General features: G+C 41.4%; 1 protein-coding gene across 1 annotated transcript in view; it reads right to left on the bottom strand.

Annotated features, from left to right (window-relative positions):
* The window catches only part of rcl1 (RNA terminal phosphate cyclase-like 1), a 39,490-nt gene extending 19,945 nt beyond the window's left edge, over positions 1-19,545 (bottom strand). The window contains exons 1-7 of the mRNA XM_061907928.1: positions 19,345-19,545; positions 13,200-13,271; positions 9,289-9,464; positions 8,006-8,080; positions 7,806-7,930; positions 7,511-7,636; positions 4,712-4,868 (exon numbers count right to left, since the gene is read on the bottom strand). Of these exons, the coding sequence (XP_061763912.1) occupies positions 4,712-4,868; positions 7,511-7,636; positions 7,806-7,930; positions 8,006-8,080; positions 9,289-9,464; positions 13,200-13,271; positions 19,345-19,474 (861 nt within the window). The 5' untranslated portion in view covers positions 19,475-19,545. The remainder of the gene's footprint in view (positions 1-4,711; positions 4,869-7,510; positions 7,637-7,805; positions 7,931-8,005; positions 8,081-9,288; positions 9,465-13,199; positions 13,272-19,344) is intronic.
* Between the last annotated feature and the right edge of the window lie 304 nt (positions 19,546-19,849).

The following is a 19,849-nucleotide window of genomic DNA, read 5'->3' as shown; positions in this document are numbered from 1 at the left end:
GTTAATGTTATTGTCATCACGGCACGCCCTCAACATTGTTGGGACGGCGTGGCGCAGTGGGAGAGTGGCCGTGCGCAACCCGAGGGTCACTGGTTCAAATCCCACCTAGAACCAACCTTGTCACGTCCGTTGTGTCCTGAGCAAGACACTTCACCCTTGCTCCTGATGGGTGCTGGTTGGCGCCTTGCATGGCAGCTCCCTCCATCAGTGTGTGAATGTGTGTGTGAATGGGTAAATGTGGAAGTAGTGTCAAAGCGCTTTGAGTACCTTGAAGGTAGAAAAGCGCTATAAAAAGGTACAACCCATTTACAACCCATATTACGATATTTTGCCTTGGCCTTGAATGAACACTTGATACATATAATCACAGCAGTATGATGATTCTTTGTGTCTACATTAAAACATTCTTCTTCATACTGCATAAATATATGCACATTTTAAACTTTCATGCAGAGAGCGAAATCACAACTAAGTCAATTGACCAAAGGTATATTTATTAAAGTTATTAAGCAATGGCACCAACATTCAAGTCATTTCCAAAACTTCAATTGCAAGATTGTCGAAGACATTTTAAGTGTAAAATAAAAATGAGCTGCATAATAGGAAATCAAATAGTATTCATCCTTCACTATGTGGTATGTTACTAAAGTTATGAAATTATCTTCATTCTCTAGCGAGTGACTTTTCAAACGATGCTACATATTAGCAGTTATGCTACTTTAAGTCTTCCTTCATTTGTTACCAGATCCGCAGCATCTTTCTCTCGTACGGCTACGTTAGCAGCTAACGTTAGCCACGCCGCTAGCTCTCTGCCCTGCAAGAGCGTGTATGTGACGTGTGACATGACAGTTTGTGATGAATGTGCGCCTGTTTGTCTGCGAGGAGACACAGGAAAGAGCGAGAGCCTGAAGTGTACGCCTGCAGCTAAAAGTCCTGCGTGACAACGTATACTCGAATATTACGATACAGTCATTTTCTATATCGCACAGAGACAAACCCGCGATATATCGTATTTATCGATATATCGCCCAGCCCTACCACCAGGTGTGAAAAAATGATGGGTTCCCACTTCTCTGTGGGCGGTTTGAATATCTAATTATAGAAAAGCGCGATATGAACCTAATCCATTACTACTATTATTATTATTATTATATAACTGTTTCATAAATACAGTTCTGGTCAATCGACTTAGTTGTGATTTCCCTCTCTGCATGAAAGTAAAAAAGTAGCATATATTAATGCAGTATGAAGAAGAATGTTTTAATGTAGACACATAGAATCATCATACTGCTGTGATTATATGCATCAAGTGTTCATTCAAGGCTAAGGCAAAATATCGAGATATATATCGTGTATCGCGATATGGCCTAAAAACATCGAGATATTAAAAAAAGGCCATATCGCCCAGCCCTAATATCAGTCCATCTCTACTTCTGACACCACTTATCATACGACTACCACCTCTTCCAGAGTCAGGTCCACATCACCCAAGCACTTGACCCGCCTCCAGGGTCTAAGTCAGGGGTAGGGAACCTATGGCTCTAGAGCCAGATGTAGCTCTTTTGATGACTGCATCTGGCTCTCAGATAAATCTTCGCTGGCATTGCCAGCTTTTTTGAGCCAAAACACATTTTTTTCTTTGAAAAAATTCTGAGGCGCACCACCAGCAGAAAACATAAAAAAAATTAAACTCAGTAGCTGATATTGACAAAAAAAAATTGTTCTCGCAATAGCTCTTGTCTCTATGTAGACGTACTGTCAAGCCGTAACTTATTTTGAGTTTTTTCGGTGTTTTCCTGTGTGACTTGCGCTCCTATTTTGGTGGCTTTTCTTCTTTTGTTGGTATTTTCCTGTAGCAGTTTCACGTCCTCCTTGAATGCTATTCATCGCACCTGCTTTGTTTTTACAATCAAGACTATTTAAGTTGTGCGGACGCACTCCCTCTTTGTGTTTACATTGATGATTGTCATGCCATGTACGGATGTACTTTGTGGACGCCGTCTGCTCCGCACACTGTAAGTCTTTGCTGTCGTCCAGCATTCTGTTTTTGTTTACTTTGCAGCCAGTTCAGTTTTTGTTTTGTTTTGCTTCAATGCCTTTTCTTAGCGGCACTCTACAAAAGCAATTAACTACCTGCTGCCACCTACCGATATGGAAGAGTATTACACGCTTACTCTGCCGAGCTCTAGACAGCACAGACACTCAATAACAGCACATTTTTGAATTATAGTTACAGGTTTCCAAAAAATATTATCAACCCAATTAGGTGAAATTACATAATCTCTCCCACGACACACCAAACTGTATCCCGCGGACAGTGGTTGAAAAACACAGCGATAAGTAATGAATAATTCCGCTGGTAATCAGAGTGTTAAAAATAACTTTCAAAATATAAAACATTCTCATGCATTTTAATCCATCGATCCGTTTTCCACCGTTCCTGTTCAAGAAGTCGCATTAATGGTAAGAACTATTTTATTCATTATCTTCAGAATAACAATGTTATTAAAAAGAAGAAGATACTTATTATGTTCTTAAAATGTTGGTCTTACTTAAAAATGCACACATTTGTTTGTATTCAGTGTTAAAAATTATTATATGGCTCTCTCGGAAATAGATTTTATAATATTTTGCTTTCATGGCTCTCTCAGCCAAAAAGGTTCCCGACCCCTGGTCTAACTGGTACCTTACCACCCTACAAACTGGCCAAACAAAGCCTCATATCTTACAATCCCATTTCAATAGATGACACTATGTCCTATCTGCTCCTGATTGGACGTGGTTAGTGCCCTGCATGCCGGCAGTGTTCCGCAATTTTGCTACGTATTCTCCTCTCCACCTGAAGACAGCAACATCCAGAAGGTGTGCGCGCCAAGACATCTTACTTTCACATGGTTCACAGCTGCATTCCAGATTGGGGTAGAGGGTCATTACAAGGGAATGCCAGCAAACAGCAGCAGCACGTCCTCCTAATGTCCTGACTGTGTGCGACAGCTATTCAGGCAAACAATGGCAATTGTCCCACAACAGGCCCAAAACACAAAAAAATGCCTTGTGCTTCTTTGCATAACGCTTGCTAAACGTCTATATTTGATTAACGAAAAAACGCTGCCATAAAACTTTGCAAAATAACAGTTTGCTGAGAACCTCAAATAGGACTCATTTTCCTTAAAGGGGAACTGCACTTTTTTGGGGGGGTGTTTTGCCTACCGTTCATAATCATTATGAGAGACAAGAAGAAAAAATGTTTTTTCCACTCTAGGTGGTTAGCAATGCAGATAATGTTAACAATCAATTCTACCTGTAAATCACTTTAAAAATGCATTCAAAAAGCGTGAACAATACTTCATTTACGTTCTGTAACCTGTATAATAACCAAACTGTAGCAACATTGTTATTGTAAGAGTGAACACCGAGGGACTATTTTTTTAGCGCAGTAACACATCGGCGTGCTACGGTGTTAGCCGTAAAAGCTAACGACGGAAAGAGATAAGCTCGCTTCTACGTCAACATGAAACACGTTTGAGTTTGTAACGCACAACAATGGATAGATGGATAGATAGATAGATAGATAGATAGATAGATAGATAGATAGATAGGAGTTCCTTCATGAAAATGTGATATGACACACACAGTACTGAGTAAAAAACATGAACAATCATATTACAGTATCTTTAAAGTATTATTTCATGTTTAGTTAGTACACAGCTAGCCAGACAGTGTATATACTGTAGTTGTAATAACACGCATGACATGCTGCGTGTATCATGTTCAGTATTAAAGTGACTCACTCCATAGACAGTTGTGTGTTTGGCCCTGTTGCCCAGGGATGTTTTTTCCCGGTTTATTTGGGTAAGCACTCCATTTATGTCAAAATAGGGTGGCTCCTACTTCCATTTTTACAGCGTCGAAATCGCTTCCATCCCCCTCTCGGCTTCTATCTGCTCCAAAGTCTCGCCCTACCTTCGCGCTCGCATCTCGAAGCAGTAGCATATTTAGATGCAAAAGTATAAGGTTGTGAATCGTCATTTGTCCAAAAAGTCGTTTTTGTTGTCTATTACAAAGTCTGCCATGATTAGAAAACCCATTTGTGTTTGATTCCTGATGTAGGAACACACATGTTGCCAGAAGGTGTCTATTACTACATTATATATATACTTGCAGTGTGTATATAAAACATATTACATATTGTTATAAAGGTGTCTGTTACTACATTATATATATATATATATATATATATATGTATATATATATATATATATATATATATATATACACCTGCAGTGTGTATATTATACATATTGTTATGAAGGTGTCTGTTACTACATTAAATACATACTTGCAGTGTGTATATTGTACATATTGTTATGAAGGTGTCTGTTACTACATTATATATATATATATATATATATATATACTTGCAGTGTGTATATAAAATGTTGATGGAGGGTTTGGAAGTTGTTTTAGAGACTTTGAATGCTACAACGGTGACTTCCATTAGCCGCATCTTTCAAACATTTTTTTATCATCTTTAAAAGTGTAAAAAAAAATAAAAAAAATAAATAGAAGTGTGTTTTAGTCGCTCATACTGATTGTGTACGATTGGCAAAATTCCCCAAAAAAGTGCAGTTCCCCTTTAAGAGCCAAACAGAAGGCCCACTCATTACGGTGCAGGACAGCCCCAAAACATGAATGTCGCAGCAAGACTTACCCGATGTATTTCCTCCAGCAGCAGCTTGGCACAGTTGCGTCCGAGGTCCTCGGGCAAAACGGGGTCTCCTTGTCCCTGCGGCGTGGACGCCATCTCGGCGCTGAGAAAAACACCTTCCAGAGTCTCCGCTACCAGCGTCACACCGAAACCAGGCGACCTGCGGCAAAGCCAGGTTCACAAATGAGTGCAGTGGTATTATACTGCGCGGCTGGCGACAACAACCACGTAGCCCCACTGGACATCTTCTGCAAACACGCAATATTGTGGCTTTTATGAATAACTACCAGCATAGTATTCACAGTCATTCAGGTTGTCATTTCTTTAAGAAATGAACTGGCAATTAAAAAGAGTCACTCAGTATTATGACAGTAAGTGTATGCTCCTTTTTACTGGAGGCTATTTGGAGACACAAAGTATATAGTTGAATATTAGTAAGATAACTGGTCGTGTTTGGAGGAAGAAAAATACTGAGTTGCCTCCCAGGAACACCACACCTACTGTGAAGCATGGGGGTGGAAACATCATGCTTTGGGGCTGTTTTTCTGCTAAGGAGACAGGACCATTGATCTGTGTTAAGGAAAGAATGAATGGGGCCATGTATCGTGACATTTTGAGCCAAAACCACCTTCCATCAGTGAGAGCTTTGAGTGGTTGACCAAATACTTATTTTCCACCATAATTTACAAATAAATTCTTTAAAATTCCTACAATATGAATTTCTGGATTTTTTTTTTCACATTCTGTCTCTCACAGTTGAAGTGTACCTATGATGAAAATTATGGACCTCTGTCATCATTTTAAGTGGGAGAACTTGCACAATCCGTGGCTGACTAAATACTTTTTTGCCCCACCGTATACAGCACTTTTCTCTAGTGACTCAAAGCGCTTTTACATAGTGAAACCCAATATCTAAGATACATTTAAAGCAGTGTGGGTGGCACTGGGAGCAGGTGGGTCAAGTGAATAGGGTTGCGGAAGCGGTCATCGAACCTGGAACCCTCAAGTTGCTGGCACGGCCGCTCTACCAAGCGAGCCATAGCGCTCTATATTGTTTTATATATTTATATATATATATATATATATATATATATATACATATATATATATATATATATATATAGTATTTTGGTTTATTCGTCACTAATTTATGTGCAGTTTTTTTAAAAATGTATTTAAAGGCCTACTGAAAGCCACTACTACCGACCACGCAGTCTGATAGTTTATATATCAATGATGAAATATTAACATTGCAACACATGCCAATACAGCCTTTTTAGTTTACTAAATTATAATTTTTAATTTCCCGGGAGTTTCGTCTTGGAAACGTCGTGTAATGATGACGTGTATGCAAGACGTCACAGGGTTTCAGGAAGTATGAGCACTACGCACACACACAGCTAAAAGTCGTCTGCTTTAACGGCATAATTACACAGTATTTTGGACATCTGTGTTGCTGAATCTTTTGCAATTTTTTCAATTAATATTGGAGAAGTCACAGTAGAAAGATGGAGTTGGAAAGCTTTAACCTTTAGCTACACAAACACACGGTGATTCCTTGTTTAAAATTCCCGGAGGTGAAAATTTACTATGGATCACAGCGCGGTCAAGCAGACATGAATCCAGACCAAATGTCAACCAGCAGGTTTCGGTGAGAAAATTGTGGTTAAAAAAGTCGCTTCTTACCAGATATCAGCAGAGCTTCAGTCCTGCTGCAGCTTTGTGACTTCCCTCAGAGACACTGCGCGTCAAGACACCAGTGGACACACTTCTCCGACTATCAGGTAATATTAAACTCACTAAAACACTAGCAACACAATAGAAATAAGGGATTTTCCAGAATTATCCTAGTAAATTGGTTTAAAAACATAGGAATCCTTCCCAATGCAATGGCGTTTTTTTTATCTCGTTTTTTTTTTCCTAGTCCATCGCTATCAATGTTCTCAAACACGAATCTTTCATCCTCGCTCAAAATAATGGGGAAATTGTCGTTTCCTCGGTCCGAATAGCACTGTTTGTTGCAGGCTCCCATTAAAATCAATGTAAATATGTGAGGAGCCATCAACATGTGATGTCATCGTCTGCGACTTCCGATAGAGGCAGGGCACTTTTTCTTAGCACCGACAGTTGCGATCTTAATCGTGGATGTTCTCTACTAAATCCTTTCAGCAAAAATATGGCAATATCGTGAAATGATCAAGTATGACACATAGAATGGACCTGCTATCCCCGTTTAAATAAGAAAATCTCATTTCAGTAGGCCTTTAAAGCTGAGTTTTGGTGGTACAATAAACACTCAAGTCTTCAAATTAATAAATAATTGAGTAATCAATCGTGATTACAATATTAATACAAATAATTACCATTTTTGTCATTATTGTCCAGCCCTAATAGGTATATCTGCATATACGGTATCGCTGATACCATCTTGAATCTTACTCGGGATCGAATTGGAAAGAAAATCTGTAGTATCGCACATCACGAATGGCTATTTATTTCTTGTATGTAATACAACTTGGTTATAGGTGTGTATGTGTACTTTAAGTACATTCAACAATACCACGAAAATAACCGAGATAATTTGTGTTTAAATATGATTTGTAAATATCTCCTCAAGGCCTCCATGACGACCTCAGACACAAAACTGCTCGGAGAAAGCGGCTGGCATGGAGTTCTATGGGAAAATTTTGACTCTGGTCTGTGCGGCGCCGCCCAGTGGTGAGAGCAGGTATTACAGTTTCAGCAAACTATGATGGAATGTGAAAAGAGAAACCCGTGATGCAGTCCTGTGATGAGACTCACTTGCCAGAGTGGACTCCTTTCATGTGGTCCGTGTGGATGTAGATGTCTGGAATGAACTGGTTCAGGACCCCTCGGGCCGACTCCACAATCCTGTTTGCCATCTGAGGGGAAACTCTGACTGAATATCTAGTTGAGACTTGTCAAGGCATTTAACGGCTCATAACAGTCCCCCAGATAAAAAAGACAAGACTGCTGATGTGATCTGGTCTGGGTGACACGGTCTTGATCCCAGACTCTAAATTCTCCTCATCATGTCTCACACAAGTGCTGATGATGCATATTTCCAGAAGGATACGCCACACCTCGAATTCTTTTGATCTTCCCTGGCTCTGTGAGCTGCACGGGCCTGATGATCCTCCTGACAGGACACGTAAACAACACCTCCCCGCCACCGCCGGGCGCCATTCCTCTCTTCAACACCTGAGGGCGCCGAGACATGAGAGTCAGGCGTGTGTGACGTTTTCAAAAGTGCAACGTGATAACCTGGATGCTCACCTTAAGGTCCAAGCCCTCGCCATCGATGCCAAACTTCTTCATCACAGGAAGAGCTGTGAACTTCAGCATATCCACCTGCAGGGGGCAGCCACAACCTTCACTGTTTCCATGACAACACACATCCTAGCTCAGTGATTCTCAAACTTTTTTCAGTGATGCACCCCCTGTAAACATTTTTTTAATTCAAGTACCCCCTAATCAGAGTAAAGCATTTTTGGTTGAAAAAAAGAGATAAAGAAGTAAAATACAGCACTATGTCATCAGTTTCTGATTTATTGAATTGTATAACAGTGCAAAATATTGCTCATTTGTAGTGGTCTTTCTTGAACTATTTGGGGAAAAAAAGATATAAAAATAACTAAAAACTTGTTGAAAAATAAACAAGTGATTCAATTATAAATAAAGATTTCTACACATAGAAGTAATCATCAACTTAAAGTGTCCTCTTTGGGGATTGTAATAGAGATCCATCTGGATTCATCAACTTCATTCTAAACATTTATTCACAAAAAAAGAAATATTTAACATCAATATTTATGGAACATTTCCACAAAAAAATTTAGCTGTCAACACTGAATATGCATTGTTGCATTTCTTTTCACTGTTTATGAACTTACATTCATATTTTGTTGAAGAATTATTCAATAAATATATTTATAAAGGATTTTTGAATTGTTGCTATTTCTAGAATATTTTTAAAAAATCTCACGTACTCCTTGGCATAATTTCAAGTACCCCCATTTGAGAACCACTGTCCTAGCTAACCCGGGTGACCACAGTGAGGCCCGGGGGACATTTGTGGCGCAAAGCTAATTTTCTAAAATCAAAAAAAGTTTCCATGTTGACTATTAACAAAAAGCTGCAATGCATTGCTGAAAAAATAATAATGTCTCAAAATCAATGTTGTTATGAATTATTGACCTATCCAAGGTAAATTAATTCACATCAAATATTCCATTTTACAATATTTTGAGGGGAAAATATTGCATATTTTGTGTTTTCAGGAAGAAAAAAAAACATGTCTTCTTCCGACAAAAACGGCATAAAACAGAAATAAACTCAATGAAAAATAAAAACTTGCAATCAACGGATAGATTTATATAAATAAACATTGATTGATTGATTGATTGATTGAAAAATAAACTTTACCTTTATATCGACAGATAGCTCCAAAGTTGATCTCGAGATTTACTGTGAGCGTTTAATAAACTAACAATAACATATGACTTATTTTTATGTTTGAGACCCTCTTGTTGCATTGAAGAACCAAAGCGTCGTCTTACCGTTGGGTCCGTGGGGTCATTGGTGACGCCCCTGAGGGTGGCCTTCAGAGGAGTCTTCATGAAGGGCGCGAGCATGAGCAGGGCCTCCAAGTAGTAGCCAACGGAGCGCTGCAGGCTGCAGTCGTGTTCTATGCAGCCCCCGTAAAGTAACCCTGGCCTGTAGAACAACACGGTGCCTGAAAGAGAAAAAAGAGAAGGCTGTTCATCACTCTTTCCTACTTTACTGAACTTGAGCACGATGCACGTTTGCAACATTTTAAATCCTTGTATTTCATAGGTTTTCCCATGCTACTTTTTCCCCTTCCGATACAATACAGATAATGGCCGAAACCGACATTGATCCGATGCGATATCAGCAGGAGTCATGCATAATTGTATTATTTTGGAGAGTGGAATGCTAGAAAATGTTTGATTAAGTGAGATAGTAGATATGAATAACACTATTTATTATTAACCACCTGGAACAGACTCAGGCTGTCTTTAAGTTGAAGTGGAGTGGTAAGTGTGTTTTTGAGTGACAGCCGAGTGGTCAGAATAACTCTCGATGGTAAGCTCATGTAAAAGATGGATACAAATGAACTACTTTCCCCATCAGTCACAACATCAAGACACTTAAAAATAGAATGATTACTTTTACGTTTTATTTTATTGTATAGCTTATGTATTATTTATTTAACCTCATCTACTCATTTATTTACCTTTAAAGGGGAACATTATCACCAGACCCATGTAAGCGTCAATATATACCTTGATGGTGCAGAAAAAAGACCATCTATTTTTTTAACCGATTTCCGAACCCTAAATGGGTGAATTTTGGCAAATTAAACGCCTTTCTGTTTATCTTCCTGGAGGCGATGACGTCAGAATGTGACGTCGTCGAGGTAACACACCCGCCATTTTCATTTTCAACACATTACAAACACCGGGTCTCAGCTCTGTTATTTTCCGTTTTTTTGACTATTTTTTGGAACCTTGGAGACATCATGCCTCGTCGGTGTGTTGTCGGAGGGTGTAACACTAACAGGGAGGGATTCAAGTTGCACCACTGGCCCGAAGATGCAAAAGTGTCTGCCGCCAGACCCCCATTGAATGTGCCAGAGTGTCTCCACATTTGACCGGCGATGCTAAGGCAGACATGGTACAGAGATGTATGGATAACCTGTAGATAGATTTGCAACTATATTACGTTTCCTTCCACCCACATTTAATGCGAAAAAAAAAAACACTTACCAATCGACGGATTTAAGTTGCTCAAGTGTCGATGGATACGAAAGTCCTGATCGTTTGGTCCGCACATTTTACCAGCGATGCTAACGCAGCTATTCGGCCATGCTATGGCTACGAATAGAGTCAAGAGCTATTCGCTCAATAGCTTCAGTTTCTTCTTCAATATTTTCATTTTCCAACCATCTGTTTCAATACATGCGTAATCTGTTGAATCGCTTAAGTCGCTGAAAACCGAGTTTGAATCCGAGCTAATGCCGCTATATCTTGCTGTGGTATTCCCATTGTTTGTTTACATTGGCAGCACTGTGTGACGTCACAGGGAAATGGCCAGTGTCTTCGCAGAGAGCCGAAAATAAGGCACTTTGAAGCTTTATTTAGGGATATTCCGAGACCGGTAAAATTTTGAAAAAAACTTCAAAAAAATACAACAAGCCACTGGGAACTGATTTTTATTGTTTTTAACCCTTTTGAAATTGTGATAATGTTCCCCTTTAATATATTTTGTTAGAATGAATCCATGTTTGCATATATTCATATGTGCCTATATCTGTTATGGGCACTAGGGGACATTACCTTGGGAAGTGAGTGGGTTGGTATTGTAAGGGTCTGGTTTATTATGTTATGTTATTATTGTAAAATGTGCAGATACCAGGACGTGGACCCCGACTTAAAAAAGTTGAAACTCTTATTCGGGTGTTACCATTTAGTGGTCAATTGTACGGAATATGCACTTTACTGTGCAATCTACTAATAAAAGAGTCAATCAATCAAACCTCAACTTGTTTTTGCCATCATTCACAATTCTGTACTGTCTGCAAAATTCAATAAAAAAAATTTGGGAAAAAAAAAATCAAATGATTGACACCAGAAGCTTAAATAATTATGGATGGTTAATAATTAAGTGTCCAAAAATAAAAACTACTTTTGTGAAAGAACGTTTTAGAAGGCATTTTCATTAAGATTAGATTACAAATTGAATGATGCGGACACGTTTGTTACTGGATAAGCTTCTGCCTTGGAGACCTTGTGTGTGTAAGTAATATGCAACTATAATATTTAATATTAATGTGCTGTTTTACGCTGCAATATTGTTCAAATAAGGACACTCCTAACATATGTCACATTCAGCACACCTTAATTAATATTACATGTCTTGCTTACACATTTTTATGGTCCAAATGTTTATATTTTTTAATCTACGGCAAACAAAACTGACAAAACTCAGACAACATTTTTGATTACTTGCGAAAATGTAGCATTTCTTGAAATAATTCATATTATTTGTAGATTTCCACGTAATGTATCCAAATACATATTTAAGTCAGACTATCAAAGTATCCAAAAATCACACATTTTCATGTAAAAAAAATAAAGTGAACCTAAGTACTAAAAACAAATCTGTGGATAAATGTACCCGGATAAGCCATGTAGCAGGTAAAACACATTTTAGTTTAAGATAACACACAAATTGTAGAAATGTATTACCACATATAGTCATTTTTAAATTTCAGGGATTTTTGGGGAGTAAAATATTACATATTTTGTGTTTTTGCCATAAAAAAAACAGGGTTGACTTTGACAAAATGGCATAAAACAGTTAAAAGAAACTTTAACTTTATATTGACAGATATGAAGCATTTTTTAAGTATTAATATTAATTGTACATTCCCAGACAATTCATCCTAATCCATATTTAAATCAGACTATCAATATATCCATAAATCACACATTCTCATGTAAAAAAAAAATAATGTGAACAATCCATCACCTAAGTACTAAAAATAAAACTTTGGATAAATGTACTAAGATAAACCATGGAGCAGGTAAAACACATTTTTGTTAAAGATAAAACACAAATTGTAGCAATGTGTTACCAAATTCAGTCATTTTTAAATTTCAGGGATTTTTTTTTAATAGTCAAACTTGAAACATGGGGGTAAATTATTGCATATTTTGTGTTTTGGCCATAAAAAAACAGGGTTGACTTTGACAAAATGGCATAAAACATTTGAAAGAAACTTTATATTGACAGATAACTGTATTCTATTCTATTCTAAAATCATCAAAAAGTTCAGAGAATCTGGAAAAATCACTGCACGTAAGGGATGATATTACGGACTTTTGATCCCTCAGGCGGTACTGCATCAAAAACCGACATCAGTGTGTAAAGGATATCACCACATGGGCTTAGGAACACTTCATAAAACCACTGTCAGTAACTACAGTTGGTCGCTACATCTGTAAGTGCAAGTTGAAGCTGTACTATGCAAAGCCAAACCCATAGGGACGGCGTGGCGCAGTGGGGAGAGTGGCTGTGCGCAACCCGAGGGTCCCTGGTTCAATCCCCACCTAGTACCAATCTCGTCAGTTCCGCTGTGTCCTGAGCAAGACACTTCACCCTTGCTCCTGATGGGTGCTTGTTAGCGCCTTGCATGGCAGCTCCCTCCATCAGTGTGTGAATGTGAATGGGTAAATGTGGAAGTAGTGTCAAAGCGCTTTGAGTACCTTGAAGGTAGAAAGCGCTATAAAAGTACAACCCATTCATTTATTTATTATTTATAAGTAGAATTTCTTAAAGTATTAATATTATTTGTACATTTCCAGACATTTTTTCCAAATTCATACTTAAATCAGACTATCATGTAAAAAAAAAATAAAAAATAAAAATGTGAACAATCCATTACCTGTCTGGTTTATTTCTATCGTGGAGCCGTTGGTCACTTTGTCAAGAAGTCTGATGAAGCTGGCCTCAAAATCTTCAAAGCACACAGAAAAGAACAAGTTATGAATAATAAATAAACGATGTAAATATGTATAATATATATATATATATTTGAACTGGGCTCAAATTTAACCATGGCAAACGTGGCAAAAAATTGACCAACATTGGCGGCAACAACTTGCTGTGACCGCCCTTGACTTTTTACTTGTTAATGGAGAGGGATATAATGGTCAACGGCATAATGATAACTCGCAATAATTCCAGACGGTTGGTCATACCGGCTCCCTTATTACCGAAACGTAATTTGTTAATGCATTTAAGGCAACACGAAGTCAGGCGCATGCGCACAAGCGTTGTTTGGCTTATTAATAACCATAGCGGACCATTTCCATCCATCCATTTTCTGCCACTTGTCCCTTTTGGGGTCGCGAGGGGTGCTGGAGCCTACCTCAGCTGCATTCGGGCGGAAGGCGGAGTACACCCTGGACAAGTCGCCACCTCATCGATGGCAGGACAATAATAATAAATAAAATAATAAATAATATAATAAAATAAGTAAAATAAGATAATAAAATAAAATATAAATAAATAAAAAGTTAAAATTTGAGGCCTGTAGGAATATATGTGTATATATATATCCATCCATCCATCCATCCATCCATCATCTTCCGCTTATCCGAGGTCGGGTCGCGGGGGCAACAGCCTAAGCAGGGAAACCCAGACTTCCCTCTCCCCAGCCACTTCGTCTAGCTCTTCCCGGGGGATCCCGAGGCGTTCCCAGGCCAGCCGGGAGACATAGTCTTCCCAACGTGTCCTGGGTCTTCCCCGTGGCCTCCTACCGGTTGGACGTGCCCTAAACACCTCCCTAGGGAGGCGTTCGGGTGGCATCCTGACCAGACGCCCGAACCACCTCATCTGGCGCCTCTCGATGTGAAGGAGCAGCGGCTTTACTTTGAGTTCCTCCCGGATGGCAGAGCTTCTCACCCTATCTCTAAGGGAGAGCCCCGCCACACGGCGGAGGAAACTCATTTCGGCCGCTTGTACCCGTGATCTTATCCTTTCGGTCATGACCCAAAGCTCATGACCATAGGTGAGGATGGGAACGTAGATCGACCGGTAAATTGAGAGCTTTGCCTTCCGGCTCAGCTCCTTCTTCACCACAACGGACCGGTACAACGTCCGCATTACTGAAGACGCCGCACCGATCCGCCTGTTGATCTCACGATCCACTCTTCCCTCACTCGTGAACAAGACTCCTAGGTACTTGAACTCCTCCACTTGGGGCAGGGTCTCCTCCCCAACCCGGAGATGGCACTCCACCCTTTTCCGGGCGAGAACCATGGACTCGGACTTGGAGGTGCTGATTCTCATTCCGGTCGCTTCACACTCGGCTGCGAACCGATCCAGCGAGAGCTGAAGACCCCGGTCAGATGAAGCCATCAGGACCACATCATCTGCAAAAAGCAGAGACCTAATCCTGCGGTTACCAAACCGGAACCCCTCAACGCCTTGACTGCGCCTAGAAATTCTGTCCATAAAAGTTATGAACAGAATCGGTGACAAAGGACAGCCTTGGCGGAGTCCAACCCTCACTGGAAATGTGTCCGACTTACTGCCAGCAATGCGGACCAAGCTCTGAAACTGATTGTACAGGGAGCGGACTGCCACAATAAGACAGTCCGATACCCCATACTCTCTGAGCACTCCCCACAGGACTTCCCGAGGGACACGGTCGAATGCCTTCTCCAAGTCCACAAAGCACATGTAGACTGGTTGGGCAAACTCCCATGCACCCTCAAGAACCCTGCCGAGAGTATAGAGCTGGTCCACAGTTCCACGACCAGGACGAAAACCACACTGTTCCTCCTGAATCCGAGGTTCGACTATCCGACGTAGCCTCCTCTCCAGTACACCTGAATAAACCTTACCGGGAAGGCTGAGGAGTGTGATCCCACGATAGTTGGAACACACCCTCCGGTCCCCCTTTTTGAAGAGAGGAACCACCACCCCGGTCTGCCAATCCAGAGGTACCGCCCCCGATGTCCACGCGATGCTGCAAAGTCTTGTCAACCAAGACAGCCCCACAGCATCCAGAGCCTTAAGGAACTCCGGGCGGGTCTCGTCCACCCCTGGGGCCTTGCCACCGAGGAGCTTTTTCACTACCTCAGCGACCTCAGCCCTAGAAATAGGAGAGTCCACCACAGATTCCCCAGGCACTGCTTCCTCATAGGAAGACGTGTTGGTGGGATTGAGGAGGTCTTCGAAGTATTCCTTCCACCTGTCCACAACATCCGCAGTCGAGGTCAGCAGAACACCATCCGCACCATACACGGTGTTGATAGTGCACTGCTTCCCCTTCCTGAGGCGGCGGACGGTGGTCCAGAATCGCTTCGAAGCCGTCCGGAAGTCGTTTTCCATAGCTTCCCCGAACTCTTCCCATGTCCGAGTTTTTGCCTCCGCGACCGCTGAAGCTGCACACCGCTTGGCCTGTCGGTACCTGTCCACTGCCTCCGGAGTCCTATGAGTCAAAAGGACCCGATAGGACTCCTTCTTCAGCTTGACGGCATCCCTCACCGCTGGTGTCCACCAGGGGGTTTTAGGATTGCCGCCCCGACAGGCACCAACTACCTTGCGGCCACAGCTCCGATCTGCCGCCTCGACAATAGAGGTGCGGAACATGGTCCACTCGGACTCAATGTCCAGCACCTCCCTCGTGACATGTTCAAAGTTCTTCCGGAGGTGGGAATTGAAACTTTGTCTGACAGGAGACTCTGCCAGACGTTCCCAGCAGACCCTCACAATGCGTTTGGGCCTCCCAGGTCTGTCCGGCATCCTCCCCCACCATCGCAGCCAACTCACCACCAGGTGGTGATCGGTAGAAAGCTCCGCCCCTCTCTTCACCCGAGTGTCCATAACATGAGGCCGCAAATCCGATGACACAACTACAAAGTCGATCATGGAACTGCGGCCTAGGGTGTCCTGGTGCCAAGTGCACATATGGACACCCTTATGTTTGAACATGGTGTTCGTTATGGACAAACTGTGACGAGCACAAAAGTCCAATAACAAAACACCACTCGGGTTCAGATCCAGGCGGCCATTCTTCCCAATCACGCCTCTCCAGGTTTCACTGTTGTTGCCAACGTGAGCGTTGAAGTCTCCCAGTAGGACAAGGGAATCACCCGGGGGAGCACTTTCCAGTACTCCCTCGAGCGTTCCCAAAAAGGGTGGGTACTCTGAACTGCTGTTTGGTGCACAAGCACAAACAACAGTCAGGACCCGTCCCCCCACCCGAAGGCGGAGGGAGGCTACCCTTTCGTCCACCGGGTTAAACTCCAACGTACAGGCTTTGAGTCGGGGGGTAACAAGAATTGCCACCCCAGCCCGTCGCCTCTCACTGCCGGCAACGCCAGAGTGGAAGAGGGTCCAATCCCTCTCGAGAGAAGTGGTTCCAGAGCCCTTGCTGTGCGTCGAAGTGAGTCCGACTATATCCAGCCGGATTTTCTCGACTTCGCGCACTAGCTCAGGCTCTTTCCCCCCCAGTGACGTGACGTTCCACGTCCCAAGAGCTAGCTTCTGTAGCCGAGGATCGGACCGCCAAGTGCCCTGCCTTCGGCTGTCGCCCAGCTCACAATGCACCCGACCTCTATGGCCCCTGCTATGGGTGGTGAGCCCATTGGAGGGGTAACCCACGTTGCCTCTTCGGGCTGTGCCCGGCCGGGCCCCATGGGAACAGGCCCGGCCACCAGGCGCTCGCCATCGTGCCCCACCTCCGGGCCTGGCTCCAGAGGGGGGCCCCGGTGACCCGCGTCCGGGCGAGGGAAATCTGGGTCCATGATGTTTCTTCTTCATATGGGTCTTCGAGCTGCTCTTTGTCTGATCCCTCACCTAGAACCTGTTTGCCTTGGGAGACCCTACCAGGGGGCTTTATGCCCCCGGACAACATAGCTCCTAGGATCATTGGGACACGCAAACTCCTCTACCACGATAAGGTTGCAGCTCAGATACATCTATATATATATATATATAGATGTATATATAAAAATATATACATCTATATATATATATATATATATATATATATATATATATATATAAAAAAAAAATAATAATAATCCAACCATCCATTTTCTACCGCCTGTCCCTTTCGGGGTCGCGAGGGGTGCTGGAGCCTATCTCAGCTGCATTCGGGCGGAAGGCGGAGTACACCCTGGACAAGTCGCCACCTCATCGATGGCAGGACAATAATAATAAATAAAATAATAAAATAAGTAAAATAAAATATAAATAAATAAATAAAAAGTTAAAATTTGAGACCTGTGGGAATATATATATATATATATATATATATAAATAAATATAAAAAGAAATTAAAAAAAGAAAAATAATAATAATCCATCCATCCATCCATTTTCTACTGCTTGTCCCTTTCGGGGTCGCTGGAGCCTATCAGCTGTATTTGGGCAAAGGCGGGGTACACCCTGGACAAGTCGCCATCCCATCGCAGGGCAAAAATAACAATAATAAATAAAATAGTAGATAATGTAATAAAATAAATAAAATGAGATAATAAAAAAATAATAACAATAAAAAGTTGAAATTTGAGGCATGTATGAATATAAATAAATAAATAAATATATATATATATATATATATATATATATATAAAAAGTAAAACAAACAAAAATAAGCTGTAGAAAATGGATGGAATTAAAATAATAATATCATCCATCCATCCATCCATTTTCTACCGCTTGTCCCTTTTGGGGTCGCTGGAGCCTATCCCAGCTGCATTCGGACAGAAGGCGGGCTACACCCAGGACAAGTTGCCACCTCATCGCAGGGCAATATTAGTAATAACCAAAATAATAAAAAAACACATTAAAATAAATAAAATAACTAAGAAAATAAAAAAAAATTACTAATTTAAAATTTGAGACCTGTATGAATAAATATCCATTTTCTACCGCTTATTCGCTTTGGGGTCGCGGGTGCCTATCTCAGCTACAATCGGGCAGAATTCGGGGTACGCCCGGGACAAGTCGCCACCTCATCGCAGGGCAATAATAATAACCAAAATAATGAATAACATATTAACATAAATAAAATAACCAAGATAATAAAATAAAATAAAGTTAAAAGTTAAAATTCGAGGCCTGTATGAAGATATATATATATATATAAAGTATAAACAAATTAAAATAACTAAAATAATAATAATCCATTTTTCTACCGCTTGTCCCTTTCAGGGTCACTGGAGCCTATCTCAGCTGCATTGCGGCGGAAGGCGTGGCCGTGCAATCCAAGGATCCCTGGTTCAATCCCCACCTAGTACCAACCTCGTCACGTCCTTTGTGTCCTGAGCAAGACACTTCACCCTTGCTCCTGATGGGTGCTGGGAAGCGCCTTGCATGGCAGCTCCCTTCATCAGTGTGTGAATGGGTAAATGTGGAAGTAGAGTCAAAGCACTTTGAGTACCTTGAAGGTAGAAAAGCGCGATGCAAGTACAACCCATTTATCCTTATTTATTTATTTAAGGCGGGGTACACCCTGGACAAGTCCCCACCTCATCGCAGGACAATAATAATAAATAAAATAATAGATAATATAATAAAATATATCCGTCTTCTACTGCTTGAACCTTACGGGGTCGCTGGAGCCTATCTCAGCTGCGTTTCGTCCGGAAGGCGGGATACCCCCCGGACAAGTCGCCACCTCATCGCAGTATAATAAAATACAATAAAATAATACAATAAAAATAAAAAGTTAAAATTGGAGGCCTGTGCGAATAAATATATATATATGCATATGACCTGACGTTACTTTCATGTATTAACACACCACAACACAACACAACTATGAAAACATGACGTACAGTAATAACACATGAACTTATCCCACTTACTAAAAGCCTCGTTTGTCTACCACACACTAAAAACAGAAACATAAGTGAATAAATACACGAAATAAACATGTTATTCTATTCCCAAAATAATTCCAGGGACTTATTAGTTCTTTCACCGCCGTCGTGGATCTGACGCCAACTGCGTAGCAGCTAGCATGTTAGCATGTTGCTAACTGCGACGACAACAACAACAACAACTCACCCCGCAGGCCCGGGTCATCCTCTTTGGACCTGATGTTGCGGATCTTCACACGCTTCCCGCTCAGCGTGGACAAAACCAGGCGTTGCCTGAAGAAGTTGCAGCCGTCGTAGGTGAGCCCGTTGCTGGCCATGTTGTTGTTTGGATGCTCGCTTGGCGCGGTCCACGTGGGTTCCACCAGGAAGTAGCTGGGGAGGAGGCGGGGCTACGGAACGTCACGATGGACAAAACATTGCGTTTATGTGGGGTTTTTATTTTGGTTGCTTTTTAGCAGGGGTCAGCAACCTTTTTGAAAGGAAGAGCTACTTTTTGGGTACTGATTAATGCAAAGGGCTACCAGATTGATACACACTTAAATAAATTGCCAGAAATACCCAGTTTGCTCAATTTACCTTTAATATATATATGTATATGGGGATAGGCCAACACTAAATTGGCCCTAGTGTGTGAATGTGAGTGTGAATGTTGTCCGTCTATCTGTGTTGGCCCTGCGATGAGGTGGCGACTT

Source organism: Nerophis ophidion, linkage group LG08 (assembly GCF_033978795.1).
Source record: "Nerophis ophidion isolate RoL-2023_Sa linkage group LG08, RoL_Noph_v1.0, whole genome shotgun sequence".
Lineage (NCBI taxonomy): Eukaryota > Metazoa > Chordata > Actinopteri > Syngnathiformes > Syngnathidae > Nerophis > Nerophis ophidion.
Note: the sequence above shows the minus strand (reverse complement) of the source record. Positions and strands in the feature narration are given on the sequence as shown.